Below are 16,939 nucleotides of genomic sequence, written 5' to 3' on the forward strand. Positions count from 1 at the left end.
GGTTTCCCCCCCCCCCCCCTCTGGTCTTCATTTAGTTGGAATGATAAATTATCTTCAAAATGTAGCGAGATCCATTATGTCCATCCAGATCACTTACTCTTGGATGTCCAGGTGCACCTTGGTGAGGCCACTGGTTTTGTCACTTTGGGGAAATTTGCTAGGCGGCAATGTTGAAGGGGAATGGCCCACTTTAGTTTTTAGTTTCCTCTTTAAAACCAAAGAAAATATTTATTTAGTTTATTGGATGGCATATAAATCTGAAAGGGACACTTTTTTTTAATTTTTTTATTTTCATATGGATTTCATTCTATTTAAAACAATGCACTCCTGTGGTATAATCAGATTATGGGCAGCAAATTTATGCCACAAGCACATTTTGCAACATGGGGGACTAGTGTAAATAATGTAATTCCTGCTATGAATCAGTGTTTAAAATGTACTGTTGTGAAGATAACATATTTCTTTAAAATATGCATGGTTCAAGTATGTCTTCAAGGTAACCGGTCTTTGTTTGCTTATGTAATTGAATAAAATGGGTTGCATCTTGTAATTATTGTAAAAATAAAATCCCTTAATCCAAAATAAACAGTGTTCTTAAAGTATTGTTCACCTAACTTGTTTTACATTTTTTTTTTTCTGCTCCAATTTCTAAAATCTATTGATTTTCGAAGGGGAGTATGTGTGTTTTGTTTTTTAAATAATGCACTGACCTATTCTACAGCACAGCACAAAGTGGGTACAGATATTTTGATAGTGACAAAGAGTTACAAACAGATACAGAAGGTAGTGAGGGCCCTGCTCCTGAGAGTTTACAATCTAGAGGGAATAAGGGGCAACATTGAAACAGAAGGTAAAGTGGCTGCTCATTGTGGGATGGAGTATGGTCCAGCCACACAGCTGATCCCATTAAGGTTTGAGAGGGGGATGTTGCGTAGTGTGCAGATTTGGTCCAGCCGAATAGCTGGTCCCTATAGTGTATGGGGGAATTGGATGTTAAGGGGCATGCCAGATAGGCTTCCTTGAATAGGTACCATTACTAGTACTGTTGTTACTAAATCTTTAACTTTTGGGCATGCTGTGAACTGGTTTACACTGCTGTTGTATTGTCCTCGTCTTCGTCCTATTCCCCCCCCACTGTTGATTTACTGGCCTGTTTTATATGTAGCCTTTTTGGGGTGAAAATACAAATTATTTTTATGGTGTTATTTATTAAATGGAAAGTGCTGTTCAGGTCCCAATACCACAGAAACTCGCATTGACTTAATTGATAGTGCTGTTCATAGCACGATCACGTTTTAATGAAGAACACCCATAGTAATCGTTAACATCTCCAATAATAATAACTTCATCTGTAGTCCGTGCAATAGTTCTTATTAGATCATAGAGCAGCCATCATCCTCGAGTTATTTGCTTACTCTATTATACATGTAAGGGTATTGTGCTGTAGTGCATGTGTGCACAAACTGGAGGGGGGAGGGTGGTGCTGCGGCGTGACTTTCTGGGGGGGGCAAAGAGCTTAGAGGCACCACGCTCTAACCCACAACAATTACATGAAATGGGGTGTGTCTGTCTTTATTTATATAGCACCATTAATGTACATAGCGCTTCACAGCAGTAATACACGTGAAAATCATATAAATAACAAATAATACAAATGGCAGATCATAGGAATAAGTGCTTCTGACATAAAAGTAACATTTAGGAAAAGGAGTCCCTGCTCCAAAGAGCTTACAATCGAAGTCCCTTTATCTTGTCTCCAGTGGCTTCTGGCGGCGCAACGCAGCATCAAATGACGCAGTGACATCAGAAAACGCTGGAGAAAAGGTGCAGGGGGGGGGGGGGGAGAGCAGGCAGGGGGCGCAGGCAAAAAAAAGTTTGAGCACCTCTGCTCTTTAGTGCATGGAACATGAAAGCACACGAGAGAATCCCTGCCCCAATAGTGAAAGGGTGTATTCGGTTTTTGAGAATTCATAAAATGGCTAGTTTTTTTTTATTGTTTACAAGTGCACAAGTAACTTTTAAAAACCACTGAGGATAATAGTTACCAAAAGAGCATTTCTAAATGTATCAATTTTTTTTTTGTTAGTGGTAATGTCACCTACAGTGTGCAAAAGTCTACAAGATACCATTGTTTCATGCTAAAGAAACGGCTAATATGTAATATCCACAATGTTCTTCTGTCTTGTAGCCTGCGCCTGCCTCATTTGTGGCTTTTTCTCTCCCTGCCACACTTCTGCAACAAGGTTTCACTGTGAAATGTTGCCATAAGGGTTGCCTTTTAAACAGAAGATTTACAATCGTGTGGTGTCTTATTTCTCATAGTGGGTGTACACATTGCTATCTGTGTAATACAACTCTTATTAAAGTATGTATGTAGCTTGTCTTTATTTCCATGAAAAATAAGGGAGATGTTGGAGCTACAAATGTCCTAAGACTGTCCCTTTTTTCTTACGCTAGCTACATAACTTGGTATTTAATTTCTAGAAGTGCTGTATTTTATCTACTACAGCTAGTTGATGAGGGAAAGCAATCTGTTTGGATGTGTGGCTCCAGTTGCCCCATATTTTGGGCTGATGGCATAATACAGACTGCCAAGAGGTGGTCAAAGCATGGTCCCCCACAATGCTTAATTATTTTTTTTCTATATTGAAAAATAATAAAAAGAAAAATATATATTATGTATTTTATATATATATATATTCGAAAGATACCTCCATTAGTAAGACTTTTATATGGCTGAGGTGTTTGCTCCGGAATAATGGATATGTATCGTGAATGAATTATTAAATGCTTACTATGCGAAAATTGCATCTCCAATAGGTATTCTTTTATTTATTTAGCTGAAACACTGGTTTTTTTTTTTTTTTTTTTTTTTTAAATTTACATTTGTATGTAATAAATATCGACTCTCACTCTCTCACCATATATGTTTTTTTTGTGACTGCAACACAAAGCAGGGCTGGGCTGTAAAATGGGGCTTGAAGTAATTCAATCACTGGTCTTCCAACCCCCATTTTGCAGCCCAAGGCTGCTCTGCATTGCTACCAAAGCATTGATCTTTTAAATTGGGCCCCACCGTTCCCATGGCAACGTAAGCTGCTGCACTTCCAAATGGGCAGTATTATATCGCTCTTGGTGATGGGGGAGGGAATGTAAGAGGAAACTCTCAGCATCCTGATGTTTAATGTAAAGGAAGTTGACATTCACATGATTGTGAAGTGTAAACCTGGGTTTGCAATGATCATTCAAAAGAAAAAAAATACTTCTGCTACGTGGCCATTCATAGAAACGTTGGGGCATCTTTGTTCAATGATAATGCAGTAAAGCGCTGCTCTCATCTGTGCGATTTCTTCCAAATCTTTCTGATATGGATTAGGTCCCCAAAGCACCAATCCCTCCCAACCAGATTTCTGGAAAACCACACAATATCTCATGAGTGTTGAGCATTGTCTATTGCAGTAATGCTAAAATAACCAGCTATACTTATGATTTGCAAAGGGGAGGGGAACAAAAACCCAACAAATTTTAAACTTTTTTTTGTGACCGCTAAAGGAATTGAAGGTCCTCATAGAGAATATATATCTATATATTTTTATCTATTATAATTTCTGTACTTCAATGTGACTTGTATCTTTCTGCATGCTTTTACCATAGTAGATATCTGGTTGTGTTTTTTTTTGTTAAATTAAACACTACCAAATTTCCGCTTGAACAAATATCCAACAATTAAGAACTGTTGATTTAACACCCATAAATTTGTGATATGCTTTTTTTTTTTTTTTTAAATTTAGCGACAACAACCATAAAGATTATTTTCTTAACCATTAAAATGACCCTTGCCTTATTTGATCACAACTTCTCTAAGCGAGCTGCACTTTGTACATGAAATTGCTTCAATTCTCAAATTCCAGTTTTCTTAGTATTTGTCTAACTTTTTTGTAAAGGTTTTTAAATCTCCCATTTAAGGAAATAAAGAACATCTATTTCTTTCTTACCAATTTGTGTTTTATTTAAAAGGAGGGGTAATATGTTGGTAATGAGGAAATATTTGGTGTGTGTATGTATATGTATGTATATGTATGTATATGTATGTATGTGTATATGTGTGTATATATGTGCGCGCTTTGGTATACACCAGGGGTCTGCAACTTCTCAAGGAAGAAGAGCCATTTTATAAAAAATGTCTTTCTCCACAATATTCCGAGAGCCGCAACACATGCATGAATATTACACCCCCACAAACACCTACATATACTGTACACACACTAATAGGTATATACTGTATAAACATACTAGAAAATATGTGGGGGGGATTTAAAATGCACCTCACAATAAAAAGTCCTATTTAGTTTTATTTTCATTACAATACAGGTGAGAGGCGGGCAAGCAGCTAGGGAGACATTGGGCCCGGCGGCAACAAGAGGCCCAACCAGCGCCGGCCATCCCTCCCCGCAGCCACCGCCAGGATAGTGAGGGAGAGAGGCAGCAGCTGGGGGTCGGCAACCTGCAGAGAGACGCAAGTAGGAGCGGAAAGAGCCGCATTCGGCTCAGCAGCTGCAGGTTGCCTACCCTTGGTATAGAGTCTGTAGAAGTTCAGCTTGAAGTAACAGATTTACAAAGCCTTGTTAGCATGTTACATTTGTATAGGAATTCTACAGAGGAAATAATGTCATCCCTCCAAAATGTTTTTTGAGAGACAGTAAATCACAGTATTCTTAAAATATGAATTATGATGGTTTTTATATATGTCTCCTTTAAACTCCTACAAGGAATCATACATACAAAGCACTTTCTTATGGCAAAACGGAAAGGCATGTTTTTTTTTCTGCCACCAAAAGATGGAATAAAATAAATAAGGTATATTTTAAGAGCTTCATCATAACCGCGCAAACTCCTTTTTTGTTTTACTCAAAGTTTTCTGAAACATTTATGTATGTTATTATTAAAACAAAGTGATAATTTTACTACGTATGTCTTTGAGGAATCGTTAATTTAACACACAATCTACAAACGTGCAACTGTCATTTTTTAAAGCTAGATTTTTCTTTTAACATCTATTGCTTTAATGCTTACAATAATTTTCCACGTTTTAGATCCTGGGACATTGCACTATACTGTACAACTTTTTATTAATTATTATAATTGTTTTTTTTGTTGTTTTTTTACAAGCTGCCACTTTTTGAAGTGATTCGCTAAGTTAAATGCTGGAAAAGTAGCCATTCTTAATAAGAATTGGTGTGTATGGAGTGTTTTTTTTTTTAATTTCTTTTTTTCATTTGAAGTGTATATAGATTGAAATGTAGTAAGTAGCTGAAGGCTACCTAAAATTGTTTCTGGAAAGCTGGAAATACCAATGCTTATTTTTAAGCAGACATTTTGTAGAATTTAGTATCCATGACATAATCTAATAGTGTCTGTTCAAAACCAAATCCCCATGTCTTCCTATATGTATACTGTACATTTCTATGCCTTTCTGCGTGTGTTAAAATAATTTGCTTCTGTATGGATATTGGGAGAAAATATCTCCCCTCTTTCTCTCCACCTTGAGTGCTGATTTTTTTTTTTTTTTTAAAGCCTTTTTTATAGGCTGAAAGGATGAGCACTTTAAAGTGGAATCCCTTCAAATGCTCATGAAGATAGTAATGGTTGTTTTTGTAATATCTCCCAAATAATCTTTCTTGGCTGCAAAACCTCCTTACTATGAAGTGTCTTATTGACGTTTCCCTGTATCTTCATAGCATGTCCCAGACCACGCTATGGGCATCTTGTTCGTTTAAACATGTTTCTGTAAATGTTCCAGTGTCAACATGTACAGTGTTTTCAGGTCTTAATGCTTCTCCCCACCCCCAATTTTCCCAGGTCTTTTAGACCGTACTATAGAGATGTTTGTGGGGACTAGGAAAAATGGTTTGCACTGTTTGACTGAAAATGGTCACATCTGAACCTCTATAATTTGTCGTAATATATTGTCAGATATACCATTAAGTATTGGCGTTATCAAGCTAAATTCAGTGCTGCTATCTCTTATGATTGATGTTGTATCTAAAATGTGCATTGCCCTAGTTGAATGTTATGTCTTGTGTCTAAAAGAATAGGCCAGTCAAATCCAAGCACCTGTTAGTGTTTCTAGGTACAAAGTAACGCTAGGCAATCACAAAACAAGATTTTCTTTTCCCATCTTACAAAATCTTATTCTAGTTTGCCGTGACATTTTTACAAATCTACAACACTGGTGATGTATAACCCCTTAAACACAGTAGAACTGTTGTGTTTTTTTTTTTTTCTGTATTGTAAAATGGGACCTCCTCAACATGTTGCTTACATGGTATATCCATGTTTGGAAAAATGGCCATAATGCCCCGGTGAAAACAATCTGAAATACAGTACAGTTCAATATATTTTTTTTTTTAATGAATACTTAAATATCCATCATTTGTGTCTTCATAAAATGTATTTGAAGAAATCCTAACATGCCCGTAACGAGTAGGCTGATTTTATTGTCCGCAAAGATCGGCAGCCATTTTATACAGTTCTATACCAATACATACTATTTGCAGTGACTAGCATACAGAAAAATGGAGGACTTTATTCAGAAGTCACCACATGGTGTTCTATAACCTTCTTTGCATAAACCAAGTATTACTGTTTTTAATTGAATAAATGGCATCCCCTACACCATATGTGTTGAGATTTAACGACATCATCTCCCTCAAATGTTCGGTTGTCTTTGTCAAGTGGTAAACATGACTTGTGGTCCCTGAAATAGCCTTGGTGTGCTGTTAATGGAATACACTCCGAACGCTTTGAGTGGTACAGTTATGCAAATCACTGGGAAACAAGTTTGCAGCGTGACTGTTTATCTGTGGCCTGTTTTTATGCTAATTGGGGAATTTTGTTTATTTCCTATGGCAGCAGCCTTCAATCAAAACCTGAATTACATGTAGGCATCTTAAAGAAAAAGTTTGAGGGGATTCAGGAAACCAGAAGATTTTTGTCGTGGTCCAGTGAAATGTCCTCTTTTGAAAAATTTTTTTTTTTTAGACATGCCTTTTAAGAGAAAAACAAAACAAAAATTACAATAGCGATCTAACTACAGTTTTGCAGCCTGTGCAAATATGTGATTTGTGTTTTAGTATTTAAAATGCTTTTTCTATTGTGGAGGACTGGTTGCCTTGGGCTGCGCTTATAGCGACGGTGACATCACGCTGCGGTCGCTGGAAAAATCAAATTGACTCGACTTCCAGCGATCGCGACCAAGCCGTCGCTCCATTGCTTCTACTATAAGCGCACAACACGGCGGCAATACATTTGTTTTGTCGCTATAAGCGTGGCCTTAGATGCTGTACCAGAGCTACAACTAATACATATGTAAAGAAGAATAACCAGCAAAGGTGGTCTATAAAATAAGTAAATAAAATGCGACCGGCTAAGTTCTGTGAACTTAATGACTCGACCTTTTAAATCAGTATTTTGCCTTTTGTTAAAAAATAAATTTTAAATGGATTTCATGTTTAAATAAAGATGTAGGTTGTAGATCCCTGCATTGCTTTAGAATGGATTGATCTGCTTGAGAACCAATTTGTGCACTTTCACAAAGGGTACAATTGGGTTCCTATATTGGTGTGATTTTGAATTGTCTACAACGGAGGATGACTGAAGCAAAATGCAAGATGAATCTTTGGTGTTTGCTAAGAAGTGTCAGGTTGACATAAATTCTGTCAAAATCCTAAACCTTTTACCTCTACATTATTTCTTTATACAGGGGCATCAAATAATTTCCTTAATTCTCTTACTTTTCAATAAATATTCTCTAACAAGTGTGAGTGGTTTTATATAACATTAAGAGAATTTTTCTCTCGTAAGGAAAACACTAACAAGTGTACATTTTGTAAGCTGGTTTACTGTATAAAAGACGAATAGCTAGGCGCATTGATTTAAAGATTTATCGCACAAATGACAAAATGGTGTCCGTTTCACTGCAGAGATGGTGGTCTAAACAGCTCTCTGTTAAATAGGACTGACCTGATGCTGCTTATACACTACTGTGTTTTGGATGAATTTGACAGTCAATATATCAAAAGTACTTTCATTTTATTAGAATTGGACTTTTAATATTGGGGGGGAAAATGCACATTAAGCAAGTCTCTCCCCTATTTGTTTCCATTTATTTCCTTGCCTTACCGATGACCCAATACACTTCTTTAATAGCAGAATCGAACTGTAAAATTATATCAGTTTATTCCTTTTAGTTTTCTGAAATTGTGTGTGTGTTATAGATTTGTAAATCTTAAAAGAACATCGGTCACAAATATATATTTGTGAGTTGTACTGTCATATGGATACATATTGAAGTACTACTTGCAGAAATAAGTTTTAACAACCATATTGGTAATTATTCAGCATGTCTGCACTGTTTTTGTAAAGCTTATGAATCCTTAAATATTTCTTTTATTGGTTTAGACCTTTTTGTCTTTCTCAATAAATGATAAAGCACATATGCAGCTGTTTCAAAATGAAGCAAAACCATTCTTCATTTTTTGTTGTTGCTTTTGAGGCAGATCAGTGGTTTTGCAAATTAAAACTTGCACATGTAATGGAGTGTTGGTAATGTAAAATTTCCCTAAGGGTGAGGTGCAAAAACCTATACATATCATTTTTTTATTTTTTAAACCAGTTGAAAATTAAGAGCGAGTGAGCTTGAATCTTCTTTTAATGCGTTTCTTCAAAGCCATCGTTGTTAATTGCATACATTTTATTTATTCAATATACCTTGGTACACATATATTAATGTGCTAAAACTCCCTAATGTGTGCTGTTGTTTATATGACAACATTGTCAAAAAGTTTATTGATATATTTTATTAAATTTGTGTTTTCTCCAATGGTCTGGTTCGTTGAAATGACGTTTTAGCTGTCAAAGGCTGCAAATGATCTCTTGTGTACAAACCAAATGGGAATAAAGTGTTTATTTTTTTGTGTGTGCATGTACAACTGTTTACAGTGTTATTGCAACAAATCTTAAGTGAACCATGCAAATTTGGCAGCCTGACAGTGAGTCCATTTCAAGAATTTCCAGCATTGGGCAGATGGAAAGGCAGCCATTTTGTAAAAAAAGAAAAAAAACCCTCTGGTCTCCTCCACTCAGCGAGCTGGATACAGTTTTCAAAGGTCTACTGATGTAGCAGGAACATTCCCCCTGTAACAGTTACACACTTCTAAAAACGCCAGGCACAGTTTTAGACCACATTCCAGAGTTTGGAAACCGCTGATACATTAGAAGGGAAACCCTGGGCAATAAAAGTTTGTTTTGTAGGCAAATGTTTCTGCATATATGATTATGTACCAAGAATAACATCACAATCCTGAACTCAACTAGACCTGTCACAGGCTATAACTCTGAACTGGTATGTGATATCAATGTCTGTAAGGAACACCTTGAAAAGTAGTATTGGTGATATTGCACGAGTCTGAAACGGGTTAAACCTCTTTCGGATTTTCTGTTCTGCTTGCCAAACCATGGTACTGGAAAAAAAATAAATAGGTGTTTGCATGGGATTCTTCGTTGGAATCAATAGGGCTAGTTGCTGTAATAAGTACAGTATTTATGGTGTGTATAGTCTGTAAAACTCGGTCTAAGCACTTCAAAAAGTGTTGCAACGTCATTTGTTACTTGCTACCGTTACCAAATACACGGAGTTATTTTCTGCTGATTAAATACTAACTTTAAGTACAGTGGTACACTGTAATGTTTAATTGATTTGCTTGCTAAAAAGATGGTCCCACATTCATTTTGAGATCCTGTGATGGCAGTAATCGAAGTTGTGCATTGTTTGCTTCATGTTTTAAATCTTTACAACTGTAAACACCATGGCACATAAATTTCCATTCTTTCGTAATTGTATTGTTGTAGCTCTGTAAAATTGAAACGTATGTGATCATACACAAGGGCTCGTGTATACGACTAGTTCCATGAGTCAGAAGTACTAACGCACATTCCCCTTTTTATATGCCTTGCATGTGCACACTCGCTGTATTGTTTGCTTAGCGTAGATCTCCTCAATTACAACAGAGAACAAGATTATTTCCAAAATATATTTGATTGAACGTCATTTTAACATGCTGGATATACCCACAAAAATACACATTTGTATCACTATAAAATCCAAGGAAGTGGAGAAGAAGTTGACAAGGTGATGTCATGACACATGCCATTTCTATCTTTTGTCACAGCAGTTGCTGATCGCCTTGCACTCAGGTGTAATAAGTAGTTGTATTCTAGTAATAATTTTCCATGTTGTGGTACAGTACTATGTAAAATGTTGATGTCTTTTTCATTGCACATGGATTGACTACTCCTACAGGTCCTTCAAAAGATTAAGACTTTAGTAATGTCAGGCAGTATTGGTCTGATTTTTTTTTTTTAACAAAAAAACAAAACAAAAATCTCAAACTTTGGATACCCATAAGCTTACACATTGTTGGGTATGGGAAAAAGATATAGATATGTATATTATGTTTGGAAAATAAATTACCATATATATATATAAAAAAAAAAAGAATTAGAAGATATAGGTTCTCTTCCCTCCCACACACTTTCCTAACCTTATTCACCAAAGCAGGGATATGTTGCAACATAATTCACTAAGCATACACAAGTTGTACTTTTTTTTGTGCGTGTGTATAAAAAGGATTGATAGCCTGCAAAATGAAAGCAAGAAACGTGGGTGTGTTTTTTTTTTTTTTTGTATTTTTTTTTGTTTCGTTTTTTTGGACTTAAATAAAAAAACATTCATTTTTTTTTTTTTTAAATATACACACATTCTTGAGAATCCCAAGGATTATGTGGCATCCCAGGCATTCGCTTGCTCATCCTTTCAGCACTCTGTGCAGCAAGCTTTTCGCCACCACAAAGATTTGGCTGTAAATCCAGGCAAAAAAAAAAATCTGCTCCTTCTTTGCAGGAGCTTTAACCAGCTCACTGCCACCAGGACTAGGGTGCCTGTTTTCTCATATGCTGCATGCCCCATCAAAGCTGACAGGCTTCACAAAAACTTTTTCACAGAATAGCCACAAAAAGAAAAACCTCCCCTTTTTACAATGGATGCGAAAACACAGTGAGCTAATTGAATGATTTCAACTTCAAAGACCAGGAATGATTGGAATTCCCCAGCAATTGTACGTGATTAGTTATCTCATAGCCAGTTAGACATCCAGCTTTTAGTAGCTGGTTTTGAATCTGTGATTCTCCTGGAACTGTCTCTGCAGGTTGCTTTGCACCATTTGCTTTTCTGCATATCTGTGATGACTATATTAATGCCACTTTGAACCGTTTTTGTGGTGTCTGCACATTATCTGCTTTAATGCGCTTTCTTTGCTTTATTTGCAGGAGTCGGAAGCTTCAGATCCGAAATATACCACCACACCTGCAGTGGGAGGTAGGCTTGGCATAATTTATCATTTCTGAGGTTGGGATTTATTGGAGGTATTGATGCCTCTTCATAGGTGAATATTGCGTTTGAGGGCCCTCAAGTCCTTTAGATTAGGGCAATTTGTTACTTGTACATTCTTCCCACCCCCCATTATAATTGTAAGTGTTTTTAAGTTTGGACATGTTTCTACGTTCCAACACCATTTTTATTTGCATTGTTGGGCAGTTGCGAGCGATTTTAGCACTGTAGTTGTCACAATCCTTTATTTTGTATTGAATATTGCATTTTAGTTGTTAGGCATGGTTGACGTAGGATATCTTTAAGTTAAGGTTTGGGAAATTATTCCTGAGAAAATAAGGAAAAAAATGTAATGTATTGTTTGGCGTTAACCAGCCAGTGAGGTTTCTTATTGGAAGACTCCCAAAACAAGCTGGAGAAACTTGGTTGGCATGTATGGAAAGGGTTCTTTTAGTATTTGAACTCAATTAAATATCTAACTACTTATGTTTTCTGTTAATCTTGTAAATGAGCATATTGAATACTAGGTAATTTTAAAAGTATTACCAGAAATTAAGATTGTGCGAAAAGGCTGGTCAGGAAACATGTATAAACGATGAGAACAAAAGCATGTGCACCTGAACATATTGCAGTGCAAATTTCAGATAAGATGCACAGCTAAATATGCACTTTTTGGTGAACATACATGTTTTTTGTTCAGTGACCATTACAATGCCTATTTCATCACACTTGTTGCTTGAGCAACAGTTAATTCCCTGACACTGCATTCAGTAAACGTTATCTATTTTATCTTTGCATTGTTTTTATAAATCCATTCCATGCATCTGTAGTTGGCTTTCATGTCTACATTCACTAGTTGTCTTCTGACTTTATTAATTCACTTGTTGCGTATGCTTAAACTTCATTTATTTAATTAATTTTTGGTCGATATTTGAAAGACTATAAAGCTTTTTTTTTTTTTGGGGGGGGGGGGGGTAAATCTTGAAGTTAAAATGTATCACATTTGTTAGAAATCACACTAAAGTTGGAGGATATCCTAAAAAAATGTTCACCTACTCTCAATGACTGTTTTTAATTCTAAAATAAACTACTTGGACCCTTCCAAGTACTTCCACATGATGGACAAAGGGGAATTTTATGTGATGGCTATAGCTTGTTGTACCTGTAGTAAACACAGCTGCAGGCTTAAACATCTATTGATCTTGTCTGTTGGCCAATCAGAGTAGAGCTTTTCCTCCATGTATGTAAAGCCGGGTTCACTGCAGCATGGTCAGCCATTTTGAGTTTGTAAACCATTTTTTGCAGTGATTTCCTTATGTCCTTTTAGTTTTGAAACTACAAGTAACTGATGTGTCCTTTAATTCCAGCCATGGTTGTTTACAACCTGCTAAATGGTTAAAGCTGCCCACAAAACATTTATACGAATAAAACTCATCTTATAAAATGAATCCCATATCCTAACACAGAATTTTACGTTCAATCCAACTCCTTGACTTTTATATCCCCTATGACATGGGTCACTGGGGTCCAAGGACCATACATCTAAGGATGTGGTGGGAGGCAAGTCAGGTGGAGGCAGAATATATGAGGGCCTAATTACACATTATCTGTTGCCTGCATTTGGCTCCATTGAGTCTGGCTTTTATTGCTCTTGCAACAGTGTCCTTGTTTTTGTGGATTTGCCACGAAATAGGCTTTCTGATTTGACCACCTATATGTGATGAGCAGGCATAAACCTGTGCTTCCAGCTGGTGCCCTTGCCAACATGTGATGGTGTAGGTTAATAGAATCGCACTCTTTAAAACGATTTAAAAAAATAAATAAATCTGTTTTCGTGTTGCCCCGTGAAAGCTCCAATTGATTCTATTCTTCTAATGGACAATGTTTATAGAGAGACTACTTCTGGAGAAACATTTGTCAAGACAGATTATAGAACGTTTCTATCACTGTTATTCATGAACTTTTCATGGAACAATTTTGATATGGCTGTTCTGGCCACGCAAACCTATCAAATTTGCATTCCTGTTAAAACGGGTCACAAGCTTGTTTCAGGCAGCAGCAGAAGAGCGAGCCCAAGGGAAGGATAAGAGCACATGGTAAAATCCTCAATACTCTACCAGTCCCTGTAATTTTTTTCTTTTTCTTTGCAAAGATCTATTTTTTTTGTGTATTCATTTACTTGTGCGCGAACTGTTTACTAGTAAGATTTTATAACCAGTGTCTGAATGGGTTATTAACTCTTAACCTAGACTGAACTTATTTCTGACTAATCTAGATTTAGTGGAACCCATATAAATTGGTGCTGCAAAAAAAGGTAATTTGCCCAGAATTGTGAAGACTGCTTTGTCTATTAAGTACTTGGTTATCATAATTGGGCCAGAGGAACAGCGTACAAGGTAAATGCATTGATATTTTGTGAACAAGTAAAAGTGTAATGCTGATCCTCTTAGGTCACCAGACAAAATAAGTGTTTGTATTATAGCAGCATGCCCCATTCCAAACATTAAATAGAGTTTTGATACTACTTAAAGTCTTAAGTTTGGAATACAGAGACTAGAATGTGTCCGATTATATAAGGTGGTCCAAACATTAAACGAAACATAAGCAATGGATGAAAGAAGAATCTAAGTGGTGTGTTGAGATTTACAGAGACAGTTTGAGTACATCCTGAGTGCATTGGTTTGGTCCACAGGATCTATTCTCTTGTCATGGAGACCCTTTCTAGTGCAGCAACCAAAATATTGTATACCACTTTTATATCCTCTACAGTTATTCTGTATACTCTGCCCCCTGTGCTGAATACAGTGCCTTTTTATAACCTGTGCTACTCGCTTCTCCTGTGCAGGGGCAGATACACTTGGATAATTTGACAGGAAATGCTAGACCAGTGATTTCCAACCATTTTTGTTTGGAGGAACCCTTGAAGTATTTAGAAAAATCTTGGGGAACCCCTATCTGGCTGACACATATTAGGTTCGACATGGGTCAGCCACAACATTTCACACCTCACGAGCCACCTCTATTTCCCACCCTCTACCCATGTATTTCTCTCCCATCCATCTCACTAACTCCTCCCGCCTCGCATGTATTTATCCCTTGCGTCTCTCTCTCTCTCCCTCCTTTTCCTCACTCCCTCCTGCCCTCCTCTCTTCTCTCACTCGCCCCTACCTTCCGTCAATTACACCACTCTCTCTCTCAATTCACCCTACAAAATACATTCCAAAAAAAACCCACCCTCTGGGGGGGGTCTGTAGTCCATAGGAGGAACCCCTGAGACGGCTTCAAGGAGCCCCAGAGTTCCATGGACCCCCAGAGTTCCATGGACCCCTGGTTGGGAATCACTGTGCTAGACTAACCATAGTTGATGGGAGGGGCTGGCAACCCGTTGTCAGTGTTTGGAGGTGATGTGTTGCAGGCCTCTCTGGCAGGGAAAGGGTTATCTCCCTGTTAGCATTGAAACGCTTGTGGGAGCCTGACTGACTCATTTGACGTATGAGTAAGTCCTTGATCGCCGTTCTTGGCATAGGTTGACCCACGATCTGACTTGATCACAATCCTTCCCCGGAAACAATGACATCATTGGAATGGAAGGTTATTGCTCTACACGTGTGCAAAGGAATATTATTAAGCTTGATCTCGTGAAACTTTATGTGGCTTGAAGCGCATCACACAGTGTGGCCAAGCTTTTTTTGTAATGCTGGATCTGTGTTTTTTTTTTTAATTTTATTTTTTGCTTTCATTTCATTTTTTTTTCACCTGTAAACAAAAATGACATTTTTTAATGAGAAAAAATTATTATTTTTTTTGTCCCTTTCAAAGAATCCATGTTTTAAAGCAGCAATCCAATCTGCTGTATGTTTTAATCTTACCTGAACCAGGGGGACCCCCAGACATCTGGGTTACCCCTTAGTTCTGCAGTACAAACCCGGGCAGATAACCTGGCCCTCCCCAGGCACAAAATGGCCTCTGTGTCAGATCTTGCTCTGGCAGCTAGTAGAAAGCGGTGTATTTTTCCCTTTATGACACAGAATTGGATGATGATTTGCTGGGGTTTTTTTGTTTGCTTTCCTCTGGATTAAAATACTGTAAATACAAATAGGATAAGTGTCTGCTGTTTACATTTTACATAGGTTGAACTTGATGGACATGTCTGTTTTTCAACTTTTTCTACTATGTAACTGTTTATTGCTGACCCGGTATCCATAATTTGTAGTGTCTTTTTTGTTATCTAAATGGCACAAGAACTATAAATATTTTGTGAACCGGAGGTGGGTTAGCGAGTCCCCAGGTTTACGGGGGCTACAGATGTTCTGGACAACATCCTGCTTCAATAATGTATATCTTCCTCTTTTCCTCCTTTTCCTTCTTCCTTCTTCCTCCTCCTCTTCCTGCCACAGTGTATTGGTTATACACAATAACCAGGTATATAAGGGGAAACACAGACGCAATTGATCTTACAAATACATAATCAATATAAGACTATAGGGACATGGCTGATGAGTACAAATTGAGATTGAGTAACAAAGTAGAAGATGAACCTGGAAAATACAGGTAGTCCTCGCTATCCAACGTTTCACTTTACAACGAATGGCATATCCAACGCTTTACAATGCAACCCTATGGGCCACTTTTTCGACTCCCGAAATGCGTTATCCGACGCTCACCGCCACTGATTAACATGGGACTCACTTTACAACGGTTTCACTACCCAACGCTACTTCCAGAACTAATTCCCTTGGATAACCGAGGACTGCCTGTACGGTGAAGTATGCTTGCTTGTATTGAGGTACAGTGCAAGAAAGGCAGCTACATACAAAGTAGCAGATGATTCAGGCATTTAGGATAAACAATCCTGTCTCTGCTGCAGTGTTCGTTTTGAAGCGGGTCCGGTCTCCACGAGGAACGCCAAACACACAGCTGCCTCCGGTCGCTTACTCCCAGTCCTCCAAATCTCGCGATATCCGTGAGGATGACGTCAGTGAGACTTGGTGATTTCATAGAAGAAATCGTGGAAGCAGTTGCTAATACCTTAGCGCATACAGTATGCACATATGCAGCTAATGAGAGGTATTTTGGAGTGTCGGTATGAAGGCTGGAATTGGATTAACCAAGTAACCTCAGCCCTACACGTTTTGTCTTTAGAAAAAGACTGCTTCAGGGGTATCAACAGCCCTTTTTACCCACCATAACTTTAAAATGTGTATGGTAAACCTACCCAGCCTTGAAAATTGTAAAGCCAGTACAACCAACCTCACACTGAGACCCACAAGGTTGAAACAGCTGTATGTGAGTGGTTTGACTGGCTTTGCATCTAATCCCATGCTGTGCTTAAAAGCTGTACGGACAGCAGAGCATTTGCTTGTAAGGGTTCCATGTAAAAATGGATTTCAGGCAAAAGATGACACATTGTGCTCATTTGCATGTCATTTCCCAGAATCCCTTGCTGCAGTTGAAGCACTATGCTAGGTTATAATGGTGAAAGACAGGGTTGCA

The 16,939-nt window shown here is 37.6% G+C and overlaps 1 protein-coding gene across 1 annotated transcript in view; it reads left to right on the forward strand.

The window, feature by feature from the left end:
- The window catches only part of IGF2BP3 (insulin like growth factor 2 mRNA binding protein 3), a 117,904-nt gene that overhangs the window by 18,639 nt on the left and 82,326 nt on the right, over positions 1 to 16,939 (forward strand). The window contains exon 3 of the mRNA XM_075587128.1: positions 11,386 to 11,434. Coding sequence (XP_075443243.1) covers positions 11,386 to 11,434 — 49 coding nt within the window. The remainder of the gene's footprint in view (positions 1 to 11,385; positions 11,435 to 16,939) is intronic.

The sequence above is a fragment of the Ascaphus truei genome, chromosome 2 (assembly GCF_040206685.1).
Source record: "Ascaphus truei isolate aAscTru1 chromosome 2, aAscTru1.hap1, whole genome shotgun sequence".
Lineage (NCBI taxonomy): Eukaryota > Metazoa > Chordata > Amphibia > Anura > Ascaphidae > Ascaphus > Ascaphus truei.